The sequence below is a fragment of the Hirundo rustica genome, chromosome 14 (genome assembly GCF_015227805.2).
Source record: "Hirundo rustica isolate bHirRus1 chromosome 14, bHirRus1.pri.v3, whole genome shotgun sequence".
Taxonomy (NCBI): Eukaryota; Metazoa; Chordata; class Aves; order Passeriformes; family Hirundinidae; genus Hirundo; species Hirundo rustica.
In genome coordinates, this window is record NC_053463.1 from 7,184,556 (window position 1) to 7,197,555 (window position 13,000).

The 13,000-nt window shown below is 45.0% G+C and overlaps 1 protein-coding gene across 1 annotated transcript in view; it reads left to right on the plus strand.

Moving 5' to 3' along the window:
* Positions 1-2,357: 2,357 nt before the first annotated feature.
* Positions 2,358-13,000, plus strand: part of ADAMTS2 (ADAM metallopeptidase with thrombospondin type 1 motif 2) — a 174,610-nt gene continuing 163,967 nt past the window's right edge. The window contains exons 1-2 of the mRNA XM_040078471.1: positions 2,358-2,445; positions 3,406-3,767. Coding sequence (XP_039934405.1) covers positions 2,358-2,445; positions 3,406-3,767 — 450 coding nt within the window. The remainder of the gene's footprint in view (positions 2,446-3,405; positions 3,768-13,000) is intronic.

The following is a 13,000-nucleotide window of genomic DNA, read 5'->3' on the forward strand; positions in this document are numbered from 1 at the left end:
TCTATTGCAGGAAATCTTGGCTCTGCTTAAGTCAATGGCAAAACTCTCGCTGACTTCAGAGGGGATCAGGATTTATTCCAGCGAGTGCACTGGAGGCAGAGCTTTTACCAGCTGCAGATCTGGCTCCATTGTTTGACACTGGTTCTCAGTTTGGTTTTGTTTAAAATTTTAAAGGAGGTTGTAAAACAGTCCCCCCAAGCCCTGGAGCCCATGGAGCTTTTGTCTCCATGTGATAAGGTAACAACATGTGCACACAGAACTTGGTTTCTGTATAGAAATAAACTGCATGAAGGCAAGTTACTGATTCTTTTTGTTTATATCATTACTCTGCAGTACAGCTGTTATCCATATTAAAGCATATTTTCTAACCTCCAGTATTTTTAAGAGTAAAAATCCATCTTAATTAGTAGAACTAATGGCTGGGTTGTTTTGTGTTTGGATAATCTACTACTCTTTTTTTTTTTTTTTTTTTTTTTTTTTTTATGAATAATATACAAATAAGACCTTTGATTTCAAATGTAGAGAGCCAACCCCTCTCCCTTTCAAGTTTATGTGCAGAAGTTATTTCAATTTGAGCAGGATGGGATGGATGAAACATAAAAAAGCCACATCATCAGCTTAAAATACAAGTCCAATAAAAATGAAGTTGGAACTTTACCAGCTGTGTACTGATGAAAGCATATGAGATTTTAAGTAAGAGAAGCTGCTCAATATGGACCTAAACGCAAACCAAAACAAAAAAAAATGAGCTAACATAAAACCAAACCAAAGGAAGAACTGGGAGGAGCCTGGTGCAGACAGTAATTCCAATTAGGGGTCATTTGAAAAGATAAGAAAAGGGATGTTAGAATGCAATGTACAAGTTGATCTACTTCATCATTCAGAATAATTTTTCCCTTTTTATCCTTAGTCTAAAAAAATGGGAAAGCCAAACCAGAACATCAAACCAAGCAAGCAGAAATCATATACTCTGCCATAACTGATCAGGGCTGGGGTCCATAAAGCCTCATCATGGGCAGGGAGCAGGACTGGCTTGCTGTTATTTTTTCTTCCATACCCTTCATTTGTATCCATAATATAGGAGTGGAAGGTAATAGCTGGACCCTTAGTCATAAAGGAGCAAGAATAATCAAGGATACCCAGGAAAATTCCTTGGCAGAAGACCAGCTTCCTGCAGGAAGCCACTGCCTGCAGCTTTCCAGAGAGGTCTAACACATGCAGATACAGTGAGAATCAGCCTGGGGGAGGTAGGGCTGTGGGCTGCCAGGGCCAGCAGGAGCACAAGAAGGGCTAATAGGATTCTGCAAGGTTAAAGAGTAAAGCGGTGAAAACAGCAGATGATCCCAGTAATGTAAAAGCTGAGTAAATATATACATTATTTGACGGGAATAAGCAGCATGGCATTTATCCCGGCCATATGGAAACAAATATAACTTGTTTTTTTACCATAAAGGCCACTCTTGATTATTTAATTATTTAAAAATCCTTCTTCTATATTGTATTTATAGTATTCCCAAAGACTTTCAGGGTCTATCTCTCCAATTGCAGATATTCAATAAAAGATTGCAGGAAGCACTTTCAGTCTTATTAGCGAAAAGTCCAAACAATTTTTCCTGTGAAACGGCTGCTTAGAGTACTTTACTGGATCAGATAAAGATCTCTGCCCGCGATTCGCCTCTGCTGGTGGCACTTTTTCCATTTGGGTCTCTGCTGTCAACTGAAAACCGAGACTGCAACACAACTCACGCCGAGGTGCCTTAAGTTTGCCGGCTCCGTCTGTCTCCGGCCGGTTCCACACGGACGCACAGCCGGGACGGGCGCGGCCCGCGGGGCTCGGGAGCGGGACGCTGCCCCGGAGCCCGGGGGCTCCCGAGCCCGACGCGGGGCGTTTCTTTCCGCCTCCACACTGTTCTGGCGACTCCCGTCCCCGCCGGCGGGCCGGTCCCGGAGCGGGGCGCGGCGCGGGGCGGGCGCTGCCGGCCGGGGCTGCCCGGAGCGCGGCGGGGGCGGTGCGGGGGCTGCCCGGCCGGGGCGGGCGGTCCCGTCCCCGCTGCCCGCGGCCCGTCCCCGCTCCCCGCGGCCCGGCTGCGCCGTGTGGCAGCGCCTCTGTCAATCAGCCTGACTTCACTCCGCACGCCCTGTGCTTCCAGTACTATACCCCCGCCGCCTCCTGGTGTCTCTGCTTCGCTGCGAGCCGGGAGCGCGGCCGCCACTGCCGCTGCGGCTGCGGCTGGGCGAATGCGCGGGCGGCGGGGCGCGGGGCAGCGCTGAGCGGCGCGGAGCGGGGCTGCCGCCTGGCCCGCCCCGGCTGCGGGCAGCCCCCGCGCCGGCCCCCGCGTCTGGCCGGGGCCGCCGCGATGGACCCTCCCGCGGGCATCGCCTGCGTCCTGCTCTGCTGCGCGCTCGCCCTGCCGGCCGGCGCCCTGCGGCGCCCCGGGGACAGAGGTAGGTCTCCGCCGGGACGCCTTCGGGGCTGCTCTCCCCGCCCCGCCGCCGCCGGCCGGTGCCCGCAGCCCGCCCGTCCCAAGTAGCGGCTCGTCGCCTCGCGGCTTTCGGCTCCCCTTGAACTTCTTCTGCGGCTACTTTTGCCGGGTTTCCAGTTGTTTCCTGCGAGCGGCAGGCGGGCGACGGGGACCGGGCAGCCGAGCCGCCGGCGGGGAAGGGACGCGGGAGCGCCCGGCAGTGACAGCGCTGCGCCGCTGCCCGCAGCCCCCGCTGCCTGCCCCGCGGAGCGGGCGAGCCCCGGCGGGCAGGGAGCGGTGCTTGGGGTTCCCCGTGCGGGCTGAAACACATGGCAGCTCGTCTGCCTCCTCCTCCTCCTGCCCGGGCCATCGCCTCCGTCCAAAACTCCCGGGCTTCCCTCTGAGACCGCTCCCGATCGCCGCCCGCGGCGTCCCCGTCACCGCTCGACTCAAACCCGCCGCACCGGGGGTAGTTTGAGGGACGTGCCTTTGCCTTGCAGGCTTACCACCTGCAAAGGCAGCCCCTACCCCTGCCCCTGCGAGCGGTCCAGAAGTGAATCAACGACCTCTCTTCAACGCTGGCCACCCGGGAAACCCCCAAAGTCCCCCAGGCGACCCGGTCACTGACTGGGTGTGCAGGGGTCCGGGATCCCGGCTGGGTGGCGAAGGGGAGCGGGACCTCGCTGCAGACGGCAGGAGTGCGGGGTCCTGGCAGGGTGGGGAGGCTCAGGCTGCCGTCTGGTATTTTGGGGAAGAAAAGGCAAGTTTGAGTAAACTCTGCGCACTTCATGCAGGTGAACCAAGTGCCTGCAAAGAGTGCAGTGTGTCCATCTGCCTTATATAAGTGTCTGCTGTGCTAATGAATAATGGAATAAAAATCCCGTGGCATCAGGATATGTTTAGTTCTAGTATCTCTGTCCTCTCTTGCTTTCTCCCTGTAAAGATTCAATCCTGAGGAATATAGAGGAGTACAGCCTTGTCATCCCCACAAGCACCGATGCAGAGGGCAGGTTCCTATCCCACTTGGTGTCTGGACCGCCAAAAGCGCGCTTCAGGAGAGCTGTGGAGGACTCGCAACGTGAAACAGCAAATGAGCAGATATTTTACAATGTCACTGTTTTTGGAAGAGAGTTTCACTTCAGGTTGCGGCCAAACTCCAGGCTCGTGGCCCCTGGAGCAACAGTTGAGTGGCAGGAGGACTCTGAGGAGACTCATATTGAACCTCTCTATGGGAATTGCCTCTATGTTGGGGATATCACTGATCTGCCAAATGCTTCAGTTGCTATCAGCAATTGCGATGGACTGGTAAGTTACTTTTGTTATTATATCAAAGATAATTATATTAATTTCCTACAGTCTTTAAATATAAAATGTGTGGACTGTCAGAAACTCACACCTCATATGGTAACTGTGAATGCAAATTAACTAATGTTCCCTTGTGTGGGAATAGCTGCGCTGCACCAGGAGCTGCTTTACAGACAGTGGCACTAGAAGTTTGAGCACATACTCTGAGGCAGCTACTCTGGAGCAGAACAGCTGAAACCAGCATTTATGTTGATTTTTGGTAAAGTTACTTGAGGGGTTTGATGCTCTAAACCAGAAGGTTAAGTGCCAAGTTCTCAGCATCCTCTTCCACTTCTAACTTCCAGCCTGCAAGGGTAAATGTTTGAAAGAGTTAATCCTAAATGATGGCTGGACTGCCGTGGAAACAGATTTGATAGGTAAAATATGGTTTTGTCCTGGAAAATTTTAATTTATTCAGAGTCTGTTTTCTTGGATATTTCACTTGGTGAGTTTCATTGCCTAATCAAGTGATTGATGAAAAGTTGCAGAAGACTTTAAGTTTTATGAGCAAAACAGCTCCCTGTGATACATTTGTCAAAGCTGTGTGTTTTAAAACTGGCTGCAGCTTTCTGTTCTGGAGTGCATGTTCAGCACTCAGATTATCATGGTTTGTCCCTGACATCCTAAACTGTCATACGGGCATTTGAGCAGTAAATACTGTACAGCAATTTGTTTAGTGAGAGAAGGGCTATATTATTTTTACAACCAGTTTATGTAGCCTGTATTTCCTTGCTATAGTCTTTAGAGTTTGTAATTTTGAGATTGCTTAATTGTAATGCATTCTGTCTCTGTGTAAAGAGCCAGTAGGAGTCAGTTGTATTTCTGTTTATTTAGTCATAGGAAGTTGTTCATTTGCTGTGCCAAGAGGATGACATGTATGGAGATAGTATGTTGGCTATCTAAGAATGGAAGGGAATCAAATACTTTTCCCCTTAGTCTTTCCTTTCCTGTGGTTTCTCCTAGCCATGTGCATTCCTGTTTTGAGAAGCAGGTTTTAATGCTGCAGTTGTTTGATGTGGACAGCTGGCTGAGGGTAAGAGAAGCACCAGGACTGAGCAGGAAGAGCCTTTCAGGGAGCAGAGTGTGAGCCTGCAGTTCTGCCTCGGGGGGGAAGCAAAAGTTCTGTGCTCTCCCTGTATCTAGCACAGATCATTTTGTGTAAGGCACATTTACTGGCTCAAGATTTACTTGCTCTTTACTTTTTGAGCTGGGGCAGAGCCAAATCTCTTCTTCCTTGTTCATCTGTGCTGAAAGATGGAGGAAGATCCTGTTGATGGCTACTCCTTGCCTTGTGCTCTTCTCCTCAGCACAGGTGTTGACTGTAAGGGCAGGAGGGGAGCTTGTTCCTGCTTTCTTCCAGTCTGAGTGTGGGCTCCTTATGTTTAGAAAAAAATGTTATGATAAAATAGAACAGGAATTAAAGCCAAACTTTGGATGAGACTCTGAAGGTCCAATGCCTCATGCTGCATACAAATGACAAAGAATGAGAATGGTTTATAAAATTAAGTGGAAATATAAATGAAAAGACTTTATAAATTACCGCTCTTTTCACATTTGTAATTTCTCAAATGTAAAGGAGTGAAGCCAGGCCTCAATGCAATAATAAATGCACTAATAAATGACTGGAATCCAGAAAGCTGCCAAAGGAATTGTAGTTTTCAGCCTGTATGCCCAACCCATATGCCAGCCTTCTTCTCTCATTAGAAGAAGCTGGAGAGTTGATCTGGGCTGGGAGGTGCCACATTCTAATCTGGATGATTTTCACACAGAATTACAACTTCTGTGGTTCTGCTACTATGTTTGAAAATGGATTACTGCTTCCTCCAGGGTGCATCTACGTGGTAGATGTTGCAGGGCAGAGATGTATTTTTTTTGCCCAGGTCACTGAAGCCTTCCTAGAGGAGGCATTGCCTCAATACCTTCAGGCTGTAAAGATTTCGCTGCGATTGTGCAGTAAATCTGTTTTGGAACAACAAATTGAACTCTAGCCTCTTGGGTACCATGTTCCATCTCTACCCTTTCCCTCCGTCTCAGTTCCTTTCTTTCTTGTGGGGTGAGTGTATAAAAGAGATTATCAATAGAATTACACAAACTTAAAGGAATTATACCAATGTTTCCACAAAAACCGCTTCTCTTTCTATTCTGTGGACAGAAATAATAAGCAAGTAACTACAGAAGTTAATACTGCTTGTAATTGTCTTTCCCTTTCCCTTTCATTTCTTGCTTTTGCAAGGAGTATTGAGGAGTCCTTGGAGCAATGTGCTGCCAGCAAGACATACTTAGAGACCACTGGGCTGTATGCTTTTCTTGGGTTTATTGGCATGTGGATCTGAATAAAGACATGGACAAAACTATTCTCAACTGTTTTTCTATGTCTGTTTTTTACTTCACACCTAGTTTTTTTTCAGTGGGCCCAAGTATTTCCACCATGTTTTCTAGGGAATTCTGGAGATAGGGATGGTGTATCTCTCTTACAACCGAGTTATCAACTGACAAGTGTTAGATTTTACATTATGAACTTGATTAATTTAATTTCTAGTATTTATTTTTGAAATGCCTGCTTCTGAAGGTGATTTGACATCCATCTGTGCTTCTTGTGGTCTTCTGTCTTCTGCATCAGCCATCAGGGCTGAAACAATACTGGACTTGAAGTGTCCTACTTTGATTTTTATGTTGCAAACTTTTGTTGACTGAGTCTGGTTTAATTCAGCAAATTCATCTGCCACCTTGCCAACTTCTGGTGTTATTTCCTTTGAAAATCCCTTTGGTTTGCACTGCGCTGCCAACTGTGTCTTATTTCCTAGTTCTTGTCTTAGAAAAGTCTGGCTGGTGGAGTTGGTACTGCCAAATGAGAAGTTGTTGGGAGGAATTGACATGAAAATAGTAGATCTGTGAAGGGACTTTTGAACCGTACTATAAATGATGAAGATTTGCTGCCCTGACCGAGGAGATTCGCATTAGTTTGCGTGCTCACGGTTTTCTGTATCAGAAGTCAACGAAAAATTTATTGACCTAAAAATCAGATCTGAGGCAGATGAAGAGAACTTCTGAAGTATGCCGTCTAGGTGTGTTGTCAGAGCTGGAGTGGGTCATTAAAAATTGTGGGTGAAGAATCAAAGTTAAAGCTAATCAATAGGTTTTTAACAGCTTTCTGAATTATGAATGTGATTTTTACCATATTAAAAAAAAAAAAAAAACAAAACTGTGAAAGCTTTCCCACTTAAGATAGAAACGCTCTGGACAACTTGTTACCATCTTGGTTGACCTGATAGCATTCAAACCAATTCTCCACTGAGTGAGCAGAACAAGCTTGGTCAGCTCTCCATGGCCTGCAGGCTGTGGTGGAAGGTGCTGTGCTTCCAGTATGTTCTTGGTCCTTGGCCAGATTCTTGCTTTTGGATGCAGTTGGAGGATGTGGGAGCTGGCTGTCCTCTCCAAGGGTTGTGAAGGAGAAGTGCTTGGATGCCGTAAAAAATACTATAAAGCAACAAGAAATTAGGATTATGTTAATACTTTCGGATTATTGCCTAATTATGGAAACTGTCTTTCTTCACCTCAGCAGTTGAACCTGCCATTGTAGGAGAACTCTTTACACATCTAGATTTTTGATAAATACTTCTGCAGTGCTTGAGGCAGATGTGCCAAAAATGTCTTCTTCAGGTTGACAGGATGGCACTATTTGGTTGAGGAAATTCAGAGGCATAAACTCCCTCCCAGTCTCCTCCTGACATTTGAGGTTTGTGAGCTAGAATGTGTACTTAGACAGGAAGAACACCATATCAACACCACATCTGAAGTGGATGATGAACACATGATTAACTTAGGCTGCAGTGCAGAGTCAGATGTATTGACAGGATTGAGAAGACTGAGGATCACTACTCCATGGTGAACAATCCATGTCATCTGATTGCACCCACTGAAGCAGAGGAAGGAACTTCAATTTCAGTAACACATCATGATGTCCTACTTTGGCTCCATTAGTATAATCCTCTTCCCTTTTTAAAGATAAAAGATCAGCTCTCCAAAAATTTCACAGCATCGTCATCAAAATGGAAAGTTGTTAGAAGAAGATATACAGAAACTGAGCTTTTCAAGCCATGTCTGGTTGGTTGTTTTCTAAATGAGCTGTAAGCATTACGTGGCTGGGGGTACCAAGACAGACACCGTACAAGTGCAGTGGACTTGTTTGTTCTTGTGATGAACCAGGCAGGGTTTGCTCTACAACATTTCAGTCTTTCCTGTGCTCTGTGCTAACCCTCCCAAACTGTTTGCGAGCAGCCTGCTGCCTGGCTGCCTGCCCAGACTCTGCTTCTTCTAGAAATGCTTGGGACACCAGCAGTGCTTTTTCTACTCATGCCCAGTGCTACAGTATCTGCAGCCCTGGGCTCACCTGGTGGGTTTGTGGTGATCCATTTCTCTTTCCTAACCAGTCATGGATCCTCAGGACCTGGCTGTTGCTTTGGCTGCTGTCAATACAAATGCACGTCTCCCAGTTGTCCCAAGACATTGTTAGGTATTATTTATATTATGAGTATTTTCTTTCCTGTTCGAAATCAGAGGACAAAGCTTTTTTCCTCAGTTTTTATTTTACAGGGTTGTATTCATGTAATCTAATTTCTAGAGTGTAAATGTAGAATCTCATGTTCAGATCCAGTCAATGGTGTTTCCTGAGAGCCATTCCAGATATCCATGTGAAATCCTCAGCTTTCTCCCCTTCCTCCTGCCGCCTTCCCTGCATTTCTGAAGGCATTTAGACACCTTGTGAAGTCTAGCCTTGTTTAGTATAGTTCTTCTTCCCTTTGAGCATGAGCTTGATCTCTTTCAAGTCAGTGAATTTTGAGGTTATATTGTTATATAGTGTCCTGACAGAGGTGCTTTCTTGAAACTGCCCACAGAGTTGAAGGTGAAATCTAACTCACCTTAGGTGGGACATGTAACTTACCGGGATAAGAGGGTGAAGGAGCTGCTCACAGTGAATATACCAGGAGAAGGTAGGCATGCTTATGTAACCGTGTTATTTTTCCTTTTAGACATCCATCTCCTGCTTTCATATGGATTTACAATTTAGTCGTGGGGTTTTTTTTTTGATCTGGTTTTTGGATTACACTGGTTTGCGATGTAGCAAAAAAGCAGAACTCAAGGTAGCACAATATTATCTTCAAAGTCTGCTCAGGTCTAGTGCCTGACAGTTAAAACAGATGCCTACTACAAATAACTCCCGTAATTCCTTTTCTGAATGCTAAATTCATAGCATTTACATTATGATGGGGTTGCATCCATTTTAAGGAGATCAAAATTTGGCATATATAATCTTTTAATTTGGGAGCATTTTCTCATTAAATTAAGCCAAAATCAAACCAAAGTCGCCATCTGTGGTTTTTTTTTTTTAATGGCAAAATTCACTGTGGGCCTTTTTGACAAGTAGAACTGTAGTACAGTGACAAAAGAAGTACAGATAATTTCTGTGACACAGTATAGAACAAAATGTAAAAGCCATTCTCATTGAGGATACAGCAGCCCTTCCTCTGCAGATGATCAGGGGATCCCCATTAACCCTTTTTCAGGTGCACTTTGAATTCAGCTGGGGTTTCCACATGGGTCAGCTAAGCATGTATGTAAATTCTAGAAAAATGAGAACCTGACTGCACATCCCCATCTGCACACATCATTTAAAAGGCCTGTGTTTCCTGGCAAAGCAATGGAGCTGTTTTGATGCCTAACACTCCAGCATGTCCATGTTTTCACAGGACAGAGACTTTGCTTTGTAACCCATTCTCTGGGTTTCTGCTGTTCATTTCCCTGGCCTAGTTGGACGGCCCCTTCTGCTTTGTAAATTGCACAGGCTTTCCCTTTTAAAAGTTATGGTGTGACACACAAAGAGTGTAAACACTATGATTCAGCCTCCAACTGGAGTAAATTATCCTCTGCTGTCCTTAAAAGAGACTCTGTCATCAGTAAATACTCTTCTTTTTTTTTTTTTCTTTGCCTCTTCTGTGCATGGATCATCTCACCTACATTCTTTCTGAGAGCAGAGCAAGTAATTTCCTACATCATACAGGTGGACACCATCTGGACAGAGTATCCTCAGGCAGTCAAAACTGGCATCTTTGTGGTATGTTGTAGGCCTTTGGATAAAACATAACTATTTCTTTATGTCCTATTTGACCTTGTGTTGCATTGTCCTCATTGTAGCAGTGTCTCAGCTGTACTATACCCTTTGACCACACAAAAACTAATTTTCCAACCAGAATATTAAACTCTATACATCCAAGGAAAGGTGCCTAGTGTCTCCTGCTTTCCATCTCGAAAGACCCAAATATAGGAACTAATTTTGAGAAGGTCATAATTAATTTCTGGGGCAAGCAGAACATCTATTTTGAGAAGTCTGTCCCTCCTTAGCTTCCAAAGGTGTGTCCCTCAAAAAGTGCTATTAGCTCACTCACCTGCTAGCTCACTGCTTCCTCCTGGTGTGGCAAGGGTGTTCCCTGGGGATTCGAGACTCCTGCAAATGGCAAGGCATTACCACAGTTCAGGTTAGTTACATGTTTACTTTTTTCTACAGAAGGCTAAAAAATTTCTTTTTTAGATCAACCAGAATTCCAGCTGTTGCATGGAGCAGGACCTTTTCTCCAGATATCACACCAGTGGTTTTATTCGACCTACTTCTGAGTACCTTTTATTTATGGTGACTGTTGCTTTGTAAGCAGGTCATGCCGTTACTTAACGGCACACTAGGACATTTCTCCTAGTGGGTCTGATTGAAACAGGACCAGGGAGCAGGTCTTGAGTGTCTTGCAGGGGGTTGTACAACCTTGCTCTTATGTGCACACCCTCCTTTTCGGATCACCTTGTCCCTTTATTGCCTTCTTTCTTCCAAAGTTTCAGTAAGTTCTCTAACACATCACATCTGGTTCCTTTAGCCCCTTTATCTGAGTGTGTTTTAAATTCATCTTTGTTTGCAGAGTCTTGACACAGCGGGTTCCCAGTTTTAATAGTCTGCAAATGAAAGGCCCACATTTCACACGCTATTTTCAGCACTGTTCTATTAAACTGTAACATTGAAAAGAAGAGTGTCCTCTTCAAGTGCAGAAGAGCACGTTGCTTCCTCATATCTAAATCACAGCTTCTGTTATAGATCTCAGTTATTCCCAGGTCTCTTAATGTCTGGTACTTTCTTCAGATCTGGAGTTCTTGCAGTTGTAAGCGTGAATCTCCTCATCAATGTTTTTGCTTTTTCTTCTAGGTAATTGCTTTTTGTTTAATGAAAGAATTTTAAAGTAAGTGTTTCCCTCAAGGAAAAGACAGAGACTCCAGTTCTCTTTCTCAAAGCCTCAAAAATGAGCAGGCCAGTGAAAATCATCCCAAGTATGTTGTTTTGAAGGTGTCATTTTACAGTACAGATGAGTTTCTCTTTACACCTTGTGCGCTTTGTCTTGTGTGTGCTTCTGAGAGACTTTGTGCAGTGGTGTGTGTTCTTGGCTCCCCCCAAGTAGGGGGGGTTCATTTACCTCATGGTAACTTCAGTATCATTTTATCCTGTCTAATGCCACAGGGAGAATCTGCCCTCACCATTAATTTATATACTTCTTTTCCCCGTCCCCTTCATGCCCCTTGTAGGACTGCATCTACTGATCTGTTTGTTTCCCAGATCTTTGCCTTGCTGAAGTGGAAGTCCCATTTGTACAACTTGCTGTTACTTTTTGGTCTTGGCATCCCAAGTGTGTTCAAGTTTTTCAGTGTTAACAGCCAAGTTTACATATTCTTTAATTCCTTTTAAATTGGTTTATGTATAATTTAGTATTTTGCCCCTTTATTGCTGCATTTGTGACCCTTTTCTTCAAAATAAAGACACCATTAATTCTTCACTTATGAAACCCTCTGTGGAGAATACAGAGGTTGGAATTGCCCAGCACCCCTGGTGTTTTCTGACTCTTCCACCTGCAAAGTACAGTGTTACTACTTTTCTTTTGATGTGGTGAGCTATAAATACAGCTCCTTAAATTTCTTTCCTGCTGTCATTCCCTTTAACTTTTCCTGTAGTTGCCACCTCTGTGTTTGGATTTCATTTTATGGTCAGGCTGCTTTTTCCCAGCATTTAACCTCTAGCCTGGTGGACCTCAGGGGACAAATTACAATCTATTTTCCACTGAAATTAAGTGTGAAGCCTATTAATCCTGTAATGAGAAAGTCAGTGGACATCACTGGTATCTGTGGATAAGAAGAACTCCTTCTGTCTGTAACTAGATACAGGTAATTTATGCATTTATTTCTCTTTACTAAGCACATGGACTATAGGTTGCTGTTATTGCCCTGTAATGAAGGTGAATGATTTTTACAGTTTTTTGAGGCAAGAAAACTGGAAGGAAATACTTGGCATATGATGAACATTTAAGCTGTTTTTTGAAAAACATGAAATAAAAATATCTGCCTGAGGTTTAGGGTAGCACAGAGCCACGCCTGGATGTTGGCCCTGAGTCCTTAAACCTTTATTAGCGAGTTTTCTGATTTACCGTCACTGTAAGGATAATGAAGTGGATGTATGGAGAAGAAGCTGCATTGCCAAAGAGCAGGCTGGCTAAAGAGCAGGCTGGCCAGCAGCTCTTTTCTTTTACTGCATCACTTAAAATCCTGACAAGAAGCAGTCCATGAAATAGCAGGGGGCATTGAATTTTGTGAATGATACAGCAAATTTCTAGAGGAGCCCTGAGTGCAGCTCTCTCAGCCTGCTGCTGTGCCTGCCTCCCAAGGTTGTGGGCAGTCCCTCTTTCACCCCTGCCTCCTCTCTCTGTGCCCTGGGGGCTGCTGGGCTGCAGCAGCAGCTTCCAGCATGTCCAGTGGAGCTCTGGACGTGCATCAGCCCCTCAGGCAAACCCATCCAAAGGCACCTTCACACCACACACCCGGGACGGGCACTGCAGACTCAGGACTACTCTTGCACAGTTTAGTCTGTGGGAGGGATTTCTCTTTTAAGTTTTGTTTCTGAACATGTGCTTTTTTGGCATGATTTAATGAGTATTGTAGATTATAGAATGGAGAAAGTCAAAATAATACGTGGAGTCCAACAGGAAAGAAGGGCTTACTTTCTTGGGAGTAAAACTATTTCAAGAGCTAAGCATAGTAATGCACCATTTACATTTTAATTCAAATAGAGTGAAATGATAGAATTTAGAAAGGAAGAGGGGAAAGCACAGATT